The sequence below is a fragment of the Fukomys damarensis genome, unplaced genomic scaffold (assembly GCF_012274545.1).
Source record: "Fukomys damarensis isolate Sample0158 unplaced genomic scaffold, DMR_v1.0_HiC HiC_scaffold_35, whole genome shotgun sequence".
In the NCBI taxonomy this organism is placed as follows: domain Eukaryota; kingdom Metazoa; phylum Chordata; class Mammalia; order Rodentia; family Bathyergidae; genus Fukomys; species Fukomys damarensis.
In genome coordinates this window covers 50,456,928-50,472,245 of record NW_022900947.1, presented here as the reverse complement: position 1 = coordinate 50,472,245, position 15,318 = coordinate 50,456,928, and the positions used below count along the sequence as shown (strand labels likewise).

The 15,318-nt window shown below is 35.6% G+C and overlaps 1 protein-coding gene across 4 annotated transcripts in view; it reads left to right on the top strand.

The window, feature by feature from the left end:
* Positions 1-15,318, top strand: part of Epha5 (EPH receptor A5) — a 306,726-nt gene that overhangs the window by 144,675 nt on the left and 146,733 nt on the right. For 2 of the 4 annotated variants that reach the window (XM_033758856.1, XM_033758855.1), the window contains exons 3-4: positions 2,153-2,308; positions 6,194-6,529. The exons of 1 other annotated variant lie outside the window; for it this stretch is intronic. In XM_033758856.1, coding sequence (XP_033614747.1) covers positions 2,153-2,308; positions 6,194-6,529 — 492 coding nt within the window. The remainder of the gene's footprint in view (positions 1-2,152; positions 2,309-6,193; positions 6,530-15,318) is intronic. One more of the 4 variants, XM_033758857.1, reaches the window with a different exon arrangement.

Here is a 15,318-nt window from a genome sequence, read left to right as displayed (position 1 = left end):
AATATTTTAAATCTTCTCCTAATCATTTAACTACAAGAATGTCCTTAATACTATCAAAAAGCTCTCCTTATCTTCCGAATATGTTCTCATTCTTTCTGAATCTGTAAGAGCAGTAAAGCTTTGCTATCACCATAATTAGATCTCCTGAAAAAACGTACTTACTTATTTTTGCCAATTTGTGATTATTCATGGTGATGGCAGAAAGCCTTAGCATGGATTACTAAAACCTGAGAGTATTTTTAGCACATGGAAATAAACAGTGTTGTACATAATGTCATATAGCTTTTAAGTTGAAATTCACTCAATATATGGAAAACAATATTTCATGAATGATAAATGAATTCCAAATATGCATAATGTGTGGATAGATACTTTGTGTCTGGGAAAAAATAAAGTTTAAAGTGAGAATGGTTATATTAAAAGGATAAAAGGAGAAAAATTGGATAACTTTGCCAAGTATGGTATTGGCTGCTATAGCAATCCTATTATGAGAAAATAATATTTTAAATCTTCTCCTAATCATTTAACTACAAGAATGTCCTTAATACTATCAAAAAGCTCTCCTTATCTTCCGAATACGTTCTCATTCTTTCTGAATCTGTAAGAGCAGTAAAGCTTTACTATCACCATAATTAGATCTCCTGAAAAAACGTACTTACTTATTTTTGCCAATTTGTGAATATTCATGGTGATGGCAGAAAGCCTTAGCATGGATTACTAAAACCTGAGAGTATTTTTAGCACATGGAAATTAGCCCCGGTTCATTATGTGTACCAGAAATTTCTATTGGAATATGAGTTTGGATTTGAGCTTCAGCAAATGTGCAGATACTGGAATAAATACTCTTTAGTGTGCATAGTGAATTTTGAAGATAAAAGAAATACAGTTGATTAGCTTTATGCAAAATAAGCCCTGAAAACTACTTACAACATTATTTTGGTGGCCTGTATTTAGCCCAGGATGAGCAATAAAAATAGTGAAGTTTTGGCTTTTTTATCCATTGAGAAGAAAAGCATGTCAGTAGAAGCCACAGATGAAAAGAGGCACTTCATGAGCCTTCACTTACCTGACCTCACCTGAGGAAAGTTAACACAAATATCAGCAAATGTGCTCTCCGTTTGACTCTAAATAGGTCCTTAGCACTCTGCGCGACATTGTATTTACTCATTGCTGCATTCCGTGACCTTTTCTGAACATGTGTTGTGGTCACACAGTGGGACAATTGCTATGAACGTGAAACAGAACAAGATGTAATTTCTACTCTTGACAACCATCACAGTGTGTGTAGTTTATAAGTATCACTGACATCGCAATAGATAGATATTGTATTAGTCAGAATTTCAGACAAATATTTTAAAATGAGTAGAATATAAAACAAATGCCTAAAATCTGACTCCTGCTATGGATGATATGCCCGACTGTGTATTTATTTGTTTACTTATTTATTCATTTCTTTTTTCATCTTTTCTGTTTCAGTACTGGGCATTGAACTCAGGGCCTTCACACTGAGCTATATCCCCAGCTCCTCCTGTTTGCTTTTTTTCCTTTCTCATTTTGAGATAAGGTCTCTTAAGTTCCTAGACTGCCCAGGCGTGGCTTGAACCTGCAACCCCTCTGCTGCAGCCTCCAAGAGTTCTGGGATAACAGGCAGGTGCCAGCAAGCCTGGTTATACTGGCTCATTTATGTATTCTACCCATCTCACACGACTTGGGGAGCTTTCAGCATCTAATATTTATCAATTTAATATCAAAACTTTTAGCAACTATTATGTATCATACCTTTCTAGGTCATATAAGATATTTTACATTTTTAAATATAGTTGCAATATTAATAAAGCAAAAATTGTACCAAAGCACTGCTTCAATCTTACATATATATTTGCCTTTATATATTATTTATTATAAGCTGTCACATAAATATCATTACATATGTACATTCAATAGGTGATTAATTTGAATACTTTAAATAATTTTTTGATTATCTGAGTGGTCTGGTTCTTATGATCCAGAAGCTTATGAAAAAAAATCTTGAAATGATGCAAAGATTGTCATAGCTGTCATCCGTGTGTACTCGTCAAAATAATACCTGATTCTCAAGAGAAACACTGCCTCCGTGCCTGGGAAAAGCTCAGTCTCTCATTTCTTTTGACAGTGTGCAGACCGGGGTTCTTCAAAGCCTCACCTCACAGCCAGACCTGCAGCAAATGCCCACCTCACAGTTACACCCATGAGGAAGCTTCCACCTTTTGTGTCTGTGAAAAGGATTATTTCAGGAGGGAATCTGATCCGCCCACAATGGCATGCACAAGTAAGGAGCCCCACGGATTCTGGGTGATGCTAACTTTCACCAGTTTGAAGAACCCGCATGACAGAGCCTGTTAGCGTCCCTTGATATCCCCCCAAACAGGCACAGTGTTAATCTTCTCGGTACAGTCTTCATCACATTTCAGTCTTGTGTAAGCATTGGAAAATTTGAATCTTTGTTATCATTCATGACCTGAAGCATTTGCTTTCCTTAGCTGTAAATCTGAAACACAGATTTGCAATTTTTCCTTTTATTTTGTGCTTTACTTTAGTGTTCTTGATAGCCAAATAGGACTTTGGAATATCTACTCTCCTTTTCACATCAAGCTTGTTTTTTCTTCCTTCTAACCTGGTTTTTGATCACATGTTTATGAGTAAAGAGCACTTTCATCTTGTTGTAACCTGCTGCACTAACCTGCAAGGTCATTGAGAAGGTCATTCAGAGAGAATATAGGAAACATGCCAAGTGCATGGAGCACTAAGTGTGGCAAACCACATTTTAGTTGTATGTAAAATCCAGTGTTTAGCCATTGCTCCACTGCAGGGATCATGTTGCTCCTTTACGAATATCCTTAACTGTATCATAGTTAATGGTCACATAATCAGCACAGATCCATAGTAAAGGTAAATATGTATAGTAGATGAATGGATATTTACCAGTACTTTTGATGCTTTTGTTTTCTGTAGTTTTTCATTTGTTTCTGGGACCGTAACATATTTACATATTTGTTTGTTTTTTGACAATACTTTCGGAGTTTAGCCATAAGCAAAATCTGTAGCCAGTGGAACAAAACAGAAAATAAAGAGGAAAAATGTGAATCTACCCTTTTTCAAAGCTTTCACCTTCTATAACTTTCCTTCTTCAACTTTAGACCCTAGTAAGGAGTATTTGCTCTTAAAGATATTCACAAACATTCTGGGAAGTTGACTACTTATGTCTAACCCTATATAGACATTCTAAACTCCATGTTATCAAATATTCACAAATTGAAATTTTATCTGAATTTTGTAGTGTCTGAACTTTATAGTCAGTGCAACATTTTCAGGATTCCTCACATCCATCATTAATATTAGCTTCACATTACTGAAAATCATTCTGTTGATCCCAAGTCAGATTTTTTTATAGGTTCCATGATTATTAGTGACAGACAGTTCCTCGGCAAATGAGTAAATGTTACTATAATAAGCACTTTTGGAAAGATGCATTTGATTTTAAGTGATGGATTCTGGTTGCAGTGCAGTTTTAAATAGTTGTTTAGGTCAGTGAGATCAAAAGAGGCTCCAAGTAATAGGAAAAACGCTAGCCAGACAATGCGCTGGTGTGTTAAGGTATGACAATCCTGTATCAAATCATCCTTTACATTTCATTAATTTCGAGTTAATATTTTTTTAGAAGTGGCCCAGCCATGGTCTTTCACTCTTTTGGCCTAAGTATGAGCCTCCCTTTTTGTATATTTGCTGTTTGGGACAGGAGAGGGGCAGTGCTTTGGTGGCAAGTATCTAGCTTTGCATTCTCTTAGGATCAAAGCCCACAGGCAGGCTTCATAGGCCTCGGTCAGGATGTATGTGAATCTCTAATACTGTGTCTCAGAAGAATACCAATTCATATGCATTTCTCAAAATAGGCTATTGTGAGTGTGACAGTGTGTGTGTGTCTGTGCATCTGCTTTTTCTTGCAGCACAAATACTGCATATGATTCCGTTGTGGCTCACTTGATCTTTGATTGAAGGTCATGAACTTTTGCCTTTGGCTTTTCAGAAATGAACTCACAGGTTCAAATTCTTTTAATATCTTTTTATGAAATACACATCAAATATGAAAAACAAAATTTTGTAAGTCCACAGAAAATCGTCACGCAAAAGAAAAACTAAGTTTAACGGAGCTCATTAAATCAAGAGTACCTCACATGGTCCACTTTGTTCACGTGTTCATTCTTCCAGGCTTTTACTTGTTAACTCTACGCTAGAGCTTCCCCTGAGTTTGAGTTTCTTTTTAATTTTGGCGGTATGTGCCCCCAGTGAAATGCTGAGGAGCTACTAACAGAATGAGAACAAAAGAAAAAGTCAGACTTGGGCCTTTTTATAGATTTAAGTGAAAGTTGATAAAATGCGAGTATATTTCAATGGGGAGCAAAAAAAAGGCAGAAATTTGACTTTTTTCTAAACTAGGTGGCTTTTGGCTATGTTTTACCTTTTCCTGAGAAGTTGACTTCAAATTAAAATTTCTCCATAATGTGTTACATAGTTAAGTAAGCTAAATGTTTTTAGGTAGCAATGCTTACCTTTCCAACTTAAGCAATCATTGTGACTGAAAATGACTTTTACATTGAAGCATGTGAGGATGAACACATTTGCACAAATTCAGAGGATTCAACCAAAAGGGGGATTGTTTTGGAAAAAGAAAAAAAAGTCAGCTCTTTGTTATAGCTTCCTTCATTCCAATGCCATACTTTTACAGATAAATCCCTAACTGCTAGGTAAATTTCTCATTACTTTTATATTGATTTCTTAACAGTTATGGCTTCATAAATATTAGGCAGAAATTAAATTAATTAGTTTTTGTTTTTAAAGCAAATAGCACATGTTAGGATAGCTGATGTATATCACCTTCAGTAGTTTTATTCGTGCTTGTAACCATTAAAATATCATAATTCCATTTTACTCCTTGTAGAGAAAGAAATTAGGACTATGAAGCAAACATAAATGTATTTTCTATTTCGGAACATCTGATAGTATGACATTTATAGCTGACTGAGGTTTTCACTTTAAATATCTCATAATCAACTTTTGAGGTTCACATTATGTGAACAATTTTAGTTCTCTTTGTATGCTAATTATTAAGTTCAGAAACTGTTAAAATAATATTCAAATGGGATATTATTACTTTACTTGAGAAATCTTTTAAGCAATTTAAACTGCAGATTTCATAATTAAAATTTAATGGAAATGTTCCTTCTTATTAAAATATGATTCTGAATATAAATGTTTTAAAAATTACATTCAGTTTATATTAACATATGGGCAGAAATAAAGTGTCTAATAAATACTGGATGAAGTTAGGAAAGGAACTATATATAATGATTCTATGAAAATAGTTTAGCTAAGTGCATTGCTTTCCTTATTGTGGTGGCTTACTGGAGACTATAATTTGACCTACAATCATTTAAAATATATTGGCTTTTCATTCTTCATACTGAAGTGTCTTGAGAATTAGTTCTGAAATGGACTTCAGACTTTCAGTGAAGTAAAATTCAAACTTTCAGAACCATGATATGAGAAGAATAGTGAATCAATGCAGATTGTGATGTTAACCAATTCCTTAATTGTTAGTGCTTTCTGTGCTCAGAGAGAGGGTTTCATGGTCTGTCGGTATTTACACAGTAATTTTACATTCTGTTGTGAGGCAAGCTACAGCTTTTTCTCTTTTAACTTGGTTCAGAACTTGTCTTCAAGAGCCACACCAAAAACTACTATTTTTACCAGTGCTTCTGACCTAGCATACTTGCCGTTCACTTCTCAGGACCAGTGAAGAAATAATCAGTCAGTCCCCAAGAAGAGACATTTACCACTTTTTAAAAATAAGCTTTTATCTAACATTATTTGTGCCTACATACATGGTTTTACTTTGTAATGATTTACATATATACTAAGCAAAACATCTTTTACTAAACTAATATTATGACCGTTCCCAAGTAAATATGGTGGACCATAGCCACTGCTGTTGTCCCTACAAAACTCTAACAAGCTTTTCCAGAGATAGTCACAGATTGCAACTTTAGGAAACTAATTGCAAAGATAGTTTTCCTACAGACAAGGAATTAGTGTGGTAAATGATGCCTAATTAATATTATCTTAAAATATGTTTTTCTCACTTTACTTTGTAAACCAGGACCCCCCTCAGCTCCTCGGAATGCCATCTCAAATGTTAATGAAACTAGTGTCTTTCTGGAATGGATTCCGCCTGCTGACACTGGTGGAAGGAAAGATGTGTCCTATTATATTGCATGCAAGAAGTGCAGCTCCCACGCGGGTGTGTGTGAGGAGTGTGGCGGTCATGTCAGGTACCTCCCCCAGCAAACCGGCCTGAAAAACACCTCTGTCATGATGGTGGATCTGCTCGCTCACACAAACTATACCTTTGAGATTGAGGCAGTGAATGGAGTGTCCGACTTGAGCCCAGGAGCCCGGCAGTATGTGTCTGTAAATGTAACTACAAACCAAGCAGGTAAGTGCCACGCCCAGCCAAATTCTAATATTTTAGGCCTGCCTCTGTCAGTTATCTCCAGAGCTCAGGCAGAGTTGACTGAGTTCTACGAAAGAACATCTTCAACCAAATGAGCAGGACTTAAAGTGTAACGCCCCTCAGAATGCTTTCTTACCTCTATACAAATAAAAACTAAGACTTAGTTGACATGTCCACAGGACAGGAAAAATACATTTCAACTGAATTTTTTCAATAAAAGTGAATTTGTGGATCAACAATCCCTCTTCCTAGTTCAGATCTACCCCTTTTTTTCTTTTGCCTTCAAAATTTTTTAATTTATTTAGCACATGATTAAGCAGGTTTTATTTTCTTGTTGGTTTTCTTTCATGGTCCCACAACTGGATCTTATTTGCGAGTTGTAACAGTTTTTCTTACGATGATAACAGAAAATGCATGAAGCGAAATTTTGTTTGATCAATCCATTTATCAAAGTTAGAAGAGATATGAACGGCTGTCCTGCCACGTGAAGGCACATGTATATTCTTGGTGAAGGTCTTGGAATTATTAGGGACTAATTGTTGTATAGTAAGAAGCAAGTCCTGCTTAAGCCCCTAGTCCCTCCATACTTTCCCTCAGATTTTGACTTTTAGCAAGTCAACGTGGAAGACTTCTATTTTTGGTAAAAATAAAAATCAAACTTAATCCTTAATTGACTTAACAATTCATCTCATTAGGGCATGAGTCTTTCCAAACCCAAGAGCAATTTATAACTTGCTTTTGTCCCACAACAGATATTTGGGAAGGAATGACGGAGGCCTTAAATCCAGAATGTTAAAACTTTACTCTGGTTTGTAACTTGGTCAGAACTCCCAGTTCAGGGTCATAGTAAGCTCGTCACCTCATTAGTAGCTCAGTGGATTTTGGTTGGCGAACATGTCCATGCCGCCAGGACTGACACAACACACTCGAATACAACTGCACTTATTTCACAGAATGACAGAATGAGTTTGTAGGTGGTGGAATGCTGAGATTGATGAAGGAATACTTTTTGATTAAGTCTCAGCCAAAATAATCACTTTGGGTTTGTGGATATGTTAGGTGACGTGAGAGTTTATCTCTTTAGAAGAAGAACATATGTGTGGTTGGATTTATAGTTAAGTTTCTGATTCCGAATGTTCCAAGGGGAACATTCAAAGGCACCAGTACAACGTGATGAGAGCCACGGTGCTTTCTCATCCATATGGGATGCACGTTCACAGCATTTTTTTCATAGATGATACACATACACAAGAGCCGTTTTTCCTCAGTGAATCCCTTATATATTTCTTCATTTTTTTTATTTTTATTTTTTTTTGGTACTAGGGATTGAATTTGGGACCTTGTGCTTGTGAGGCAGGAGATGGCACCACTGAGCTAAATCTCAGGCTGTCTTCATTTACTTATTAATCTGTAATGGAACTAAAATACTAAACAACTGGGCAGGAAGATGTAAAGTTGGCTTTTAGTTTAGTATAAAGAAAAAGCAATCATGTTAGCAAATGTTAGCAGTCACACTAGATATCAAAGTGTTCAGTAAATGTGAACTGTATTATGTAAAAAATACTGACTTCAAACTAGTCATTTCAGGTGTCTTAGGTAACATCTTTCAACTTTCCTTGATTCTACTGTGAATCTTCCTTTATCATATTAAAATCATAGTGAGCAATTACTTTCTCCTTTTTGAAGAAAATTCTGAAGCTCACATAACCTTAACTTCTTTGAAAGATAATTCCTTTGAGGAACTAAACATAGGAAATGACTTTATTGTTTTAGCAGTGTTCTCAGTAAATAAGCGCAGACACTTTCCTTTTGACTTGCTGGCTTGTTCAGACTCCAGAGTGTGTTAATTTTGGATCTTGAGCATCTTACATACTAAGAAAGATTAATTTTCATTTAGCCAGTCAAGTGACAACTTCCCTGTAAAACAAACATTTGTAATTAGGGCAGGGATTTGGTTATAAAATCCTTGCAAATATACCCCCAAAATTTCCAATAAAATTTTTCCAATAAAATCATTCTAGATCAAACAAATCTCCATTTGCACAAAAAGTGCTTCTTCAAGTAACTTACTTAATATGCCTTAGATTTAATACCACCTTGGCTAAGTGCTTGAATTCTGATATCACAGGGAGTGGATTGAAGTAGTTAGGTTTTAATGTCTACACATTTTTCAACATTGAATAAAGTTACCTACATTATATGAGATGATTATATAAAATTTCCTTTTTGTACATTTAAGCTTTAGTTTCAAACTGCTATACAATTTGTTTTCTAAATAATATATTTCTTCCTTGAATAATATAGTTCAAAGTTGTAACTGGCTTCAACTACTGTCCTGACATGTTCTAGTTGATATGATTATTCTTTGTGTAGGACTTCAAAACAAGGATGTTTGTTAGTTAATTGTTTGTTCAAGATAAGAGCTTTGTGTTAAGTGAGAAAGTAAAATTGATTACCTAACCCTGACTGATAATCAATAAAGATGTAGCTATTAAATAATTCTTGTATGCATATTTATACAGTAATTAAAACATTTTCTCTACAATCATATTATCATGGAGCCCAGTATGTTGCTCTTAAAAGAAGTTATCTAATTTTAAATTATACTTTTTATGTAATGCAATTGTCAAAATGATAAAGTTTTAAGGAATATATTAGAATTGTTTTCAATCTATGATTCTTATGTAGCCACAGAGCTAATATTGACATGAAAGAATTCTAAAATTTTTATGAGACTTTGCTTAGTGAGGAAAAGATAACATATAAAAAAAGGAAAAAGTAAATGTAACATAAAGGTAAAATGATGCTGCCTTTAGAGAAAGAAATCATAGGAAATAAAATGTGAATTCTTAACTAGTATAATGAACTCAAACAGACGGAAAAGGGAATAAAATTGTGGATAATCTGCACTCTGTGTCTTACACTTGGGAAAGGAATAAAATACATGAAGTTCTGTATGTTTTCTAATGAGTTTTTATGACTTAAATAGTAGATTATTTTTAGAAAGCTGACTTACAATAAACCTCGTTTGCCAAAAAAGTATTGAGTCACTTAATTACAATGCTTATGCTTCTTTTCTATTTTATTCTTTTAGAGACTCTAAAATATATGACTTTAGTAAGTAGGTAGGACAGTATGGAGGTAGATAGACAGGGAGATCTACACATAGTGTAAAAACTAAAAATTCTATTGAAAGCAAGTACTTTGCAAATTTAATTTTCTTCCCACAAAATACTGTGAATTTATTATGTTTTATAAATTTACTTTCAAGCTTTTGTTGAAAAACAATTTTCCACTGAGTATATTTAACCTACAGCTTAAAGTTCTTTAATATATAAAATATTTAGCTTGTACCAAGGAAAAATAAGCACATTTTATCCACTAACCTCAAATTAGTAATAACATACAGAAGTACATGATTCTGATTATGGGCTGAAATAGAGTAGGTTTTGATTAGCCGTGGGCTGTGAGACTTCTCCCTAGGGGCTGTGTTGACATAAGGTGGCAGTGTGTAGCAATCTTACCTTTCTCCTCAGGAATGTCTGTGCCCCTCCAGACTCAGGTCCCTTATTTTTTTATCCTCATTGAGTTTATTGGTACATTTTAGGTATACTGCACAGTTCCATTCAACATTGGGATCTTGCACCTCTACATGACAGATCTTGGTTTTCCCCTTGTCCCTGCCCTCCCTTCCCCCCTCTTCCCTCCCCCTTTACAAACACTTCATTTCCATTTCTTCATTTTCTCATATTTTTTCTTTTCCCTTATTAGCTTTCCCCTATGCTTCCCACCGTCCCTTCACTCTTAGCCCTTTCCTTCCTATTTCACATTAGATTTATTCATAGGAAAATGGATACATTTTGAGGACATACTCCTAAGTGAAATAAATAAGTCACACATGTGTAAATACTGAATAGTTTCTCTGGTGTGAATAAACTATAATAGTACATAAGATCCTAATGAGATAATTGACAAAGTGAAATAGATCCCTTATTTTGATAACCATTACTTCTGGGCTCCTCTGTAGGCATCCAGAGCACAGTGCAGTGCAGCACCCCGGGTCCTTTCAGCTGTGCACTGCCTGTGTGCTGCCTGGCATGTTTCCTAGGGTGGCCCAAAGGCCGAGAGTTTTGGAAGGCTTTGACTGCAACACTGGAAATTTCAGAGAATACTGAAACAAGAAGGCGAAAGCCCACTACTTTTTCTCTGAAGGGCCAACAAACATTTTCTTCTGTCTCTGTTTATTGAGATATTCAAAAGTCACTGCCATTTGTTAGATCATTATTATAATACTAAGTGATGGGGGCTTTGTTGATTCTCCTCAGTGCAGAAATCCATTGTCTGTTTTTGACTTCACTGCAGAGTTAAACCTATTTTTGTTTGCTCATTTTAATCTGTCTTCAGTATGGACCGAACTGGTAGTTTAAATCTGTTCACATGTTTTTAACTGCCCCCACCTTCCATTATGTCCCTCATGAGGAATGGCACTAATAGGAACCCTTTTCCTCAGAGCTATTTTGTTTTTCTTTTAGGAAGAGAAGTTTTTAGTTAACCATTACTACAGTTTTCAGTCCATGGATAGTTAAGTACTCTACTGTTACCATTAAAATCCTACTGCCTACCCTGAAATACATACCTACTCTCTGTCTGGGGGTAAAGTGTTATTCTTTGACCTCTACTGCTCCTAAAATTAAAGTAATCAAGAATATATTTCACTTTAGCTTTTCATTTTATTTTCAATTATGAAGAACAGAAGCAATGGAAATTGCAGAGTCATCCATTTTGCTTTTCGTTGCTGTGATGCATTGTCTTCTGGGCCTTTACTAAAAATGTAATCAGTGGACGATTGACAAGTCTTAAACAATAAATCCACTTTAACATTACTATATCAAAAGGCCACTGAATTCTTTCTACATTAAAATAAGGAATTCTCCATTCTGCACTTAACTTCCTTTGGGTCACCTTAAGAGTTTTGTTACTAAGTATAGAAATATTTAGCACCTCTACACACTCCCCATACTAGCAAAGAATCCCCATCATGCATCTTTACTAACCTGAATGAAATTCTTGCTTGTTTTTTACCTGAGGAATATTTCTTGTTGTTGTTGTTTTGTACCAGAAATCGAACTCAGGACCTTGCACTTGTGAGGCAAGTAGCGGAACTACTGAGCTAAATCCCCATTCTGAGGAATATATAAAATTTATTTCCATGTACATTTCTCTATGCTTTTTCAAATTTAAACTGTAGAATCCAGTAAGTCTTAAAGCTTCCTGTTCCCACCACTGAATAGCTAATTGGCTCCCAAGAAGATTTGGGGATCTTGAGTTCAGATGGAATAATAATCTGGGGAAAGAGAGCTGCTCTCCATTCTGAGTTAAGCACCTTGGGCAAGATGTGCAGTTGGCATACAGGTAAAGAGGCAGCTTCCTCTGTCTAACTAGAGAGGTGACTCAATAACTTAAAAAGGTAGGAATAGGGCTGGGAATAGCACAGTGGTGCTGCTGCCTGCCTTGCAAAGAAAAGGTCCAGAGTTTGATCTCCGGCTACCCACTTCCCACCCCCAAAATGGGAATAATCTGAGCTACTTAAATTCTGCTATGAATCCCAACATCTCGATGCTCAGTGTTTTGCGTATTCCCCCAGATGGTCTCATATTCTCAAACCGAAAGGCAATACATTCAGTTATCTTCACAATTCAGATATTTTGTGGGATACAACTGGACTTTGAAGTGTAGACATATAGACATGAGATCCTTAAAGCTTCATGGGTACGCTCTGATAAGTATAACTTAGCTGAGATCTTAAATTTTGCGCTGGTTACTTTATTCCTTTAAACTCTGCAGTGCATTCAGACGCAGCCAAACTTTCTCTTATATTTTCATATCTTTTAGTACAGAAACAGGTGGAGTTCAACAAGTAGTTTGTTTAATATGTGCACAGAAGAGTTTACATTGTCATCTTTTAGTACAAAATAGTCCTTTGCTACCCTGGAAAACATCCAGTGTGGTGATTCAGCTTGTGATCTCTTTCCCTGAAAAGATGGCGTCTGTAGCATTCTTCTGGGAATGTTTTTTTGTTCTTACTATTTGCTTACTCACTTGTAAACAAAGTCTACTCTGGCTAGTTGAAACAGAAAAAGACATTGATACATGACATTAAGTGGCCCCTAGAATCACTGAGAAGACTAGATTCAAAGTCCATAATCTGTATCTGGAAACTATTCCCAAAACTTCCACAGATGTGGCTTTGTGATACATTGCTGGCAGAGCTATCAAGCACTAAGTGGCAGGCCCTCAATTTTATTGCAGTTGTTATTACGACTAATAGCATTGTTACTTCTGGGTCTCAGATTTGAAGCTACAGAGAGTCAGCAGGACTGCCATCAGTAAAACTGCATGCTTACATCCATCCCGCTTTACCTCACAAAGCAAAAAATGTGGTTGTCACAAAGAAGTTGTTCCTTACATTGTCTGTGTAAAGCAAGTTCAACCCTTGATCAGCCCATCTGACGTAACCTAAGCTGTATACCTTTGACTTCGCAGTGTGGGAAAATGAGATTTTAAAGTTGTAACTTCTTTGTTGGAGAGACAGGAGACATTTCTGGGGTTGCATAAATGTACAATTTCCCATTCACATGATATTCATGCGTTTAGGAAATTTTACTGAATATTCACATTTCAATGAGGCTTTCTGTAAATAATTTTTTACACAAATTATCTTTGTATTTTAAGAAAATTGAATTTATTTAACTGATATTTTTCTCTTTCTGTTGTACTCTTTGTATCTCAAGTGTTGAGGATTGAGCTAGTTGTATGCCTCAATTCAGGGCACCCTTTTTTCCTTTTTTGAAACTCTCAAGGCCTAACTGCTTTATATATTTTCTAATGTAGATAACTTTACTTTTATAACACATCCATTTGCCATTTCCTACACAAAAGCTCAACTATTGTAATTTTATTTATTGTACAAGTTCTATTTTCATATGTGAGTTAATATTTAGTGCATGTTTTAGCATTTTAATTTATATGCCCCACTCTATCTAATAAACTTTCACCAAAATCACAGCAGTTATTTATTTATTTATTTATTTTTGGTACCGGGGATCGAACTCTGGTCCTTGTGCTTGCGAAGCAGGTGCTAGAACCACTGAGCTAAGTCCTCCACTTAAATCACAGTATTTTAAAGATCGCCCATTGTCATTTTGCCACTGTCTTCTCCAGCTCTCATGTATCCTTTGCATTTTTTGTATCGACTCACCCAGTAATCAAGACCAGGCTTTCCTGACTTCCCATTTGTGAGCGTGCTGTATTTTGTGGAAAGCCCTATCACAGTGATTTTTAAGTCAGCATACTCAAAGTTTAATTTCTCAAAAACAAGAAGAAAAGAGAAAGAAAACTAGTCAGATGAGTAGATCACATTCCCAGCTTTCTCCATTCCTCTACATGATGTACCTCATACAGTCTTGTTGTCAAGACGAAATGTATGGAGAAGAAATTTGCTTGTGTTACATAGAACAGACTAATGTATTCGCTGAAGGCCTGGACTGTAGCATCAGACTTTCTGATTTTTACCTGTCTTTGCCATGTCCTGGCTTTTTTATGAGGAGGTGACCAAGTTATCTGAGGATCTCAGATTTTGTGCCATGAAATGGAAAAACAAAGTATGTATCACACAGGATGAATATAGGAATGACATAAATTAATGTATTTAAAATACTGAAATGTCTGATGTGATAAGGTAGAAAAAAGTTGCTAAAATAGTATTTAAGAAACTTTAAAAATAATATTCCAAAGAGAATAAATACATGGAATTAACTACAAAAAATAGCTTTGAAACTTAATGTGTATTATCTAGACAGACTCACTGGTGAAGTTAAATGAAAAGAGCTTAAATAAAAGTAAAAAGTGATGGCTAGAACCATAGATTTCACAGATAACAAAAGACAACTATTTCAGGCTTCCAAGAAACTTCCTTCTCCAGTAGAAATTATTATTTTCAATGATATTTCAAAACATGTAAGATTTTTTGTTTGTTTCTTTGAGACAGGGTCTCACTATGTAGTTGAGACTGACATGGAACTCACTATGTATTCCAGGCTGGTTTTGAACTCACAGCGACCGTGCCCCAGCCTCCCAGTGCTGGGATTACAGGTGTTCGTCACCACACCCGGCTTATTTCGTTCTTGAGACAGAGTCAAACTCTGTAGCACAGACTGGCCTTGAACTGGCAATCCTTCCTCAGCCTTCTGAGTTCTGGGATTACAGATATGTGCCTATGCATCGGAAAAATTATTAAGTTTTATATTGAATTGAAAGGTCTTCTAATTTTGATAAAGTACAGCAATAACATAAAGAAACAAGAGTATAACTGTCAGAGTAAGAGGGGAAAAAAGGGAATGTATTTTTAATAGAGAAATAGGTTAATTCCTATCACAATATCTTTAGAAAAGTACAAATTTTATTGACTACATCATTTGTATGTGCAGATGAATCCCATGTTACTCATGTTTCTGAGAAGGAATATCTGAAGACAAGTGTTTGGTAGAATGATGAGTTTTAAATGTCACTGTATTGACCTAACATTGATGATTCTGTGTCCATATCAGTGCTCTGATTATGGCTCCCAACAAAACTTTTAACTTTGCCCACTGAAGCTGCCGTCTGCATTGAAATCTGGCTTAAATGATACTAACGTTCTGCGCTTGCTACCATACCTGTTTGCTGTTCTGAAAACAGTTCAGAGATAAAATTTTAATGCCATAAATATGTCC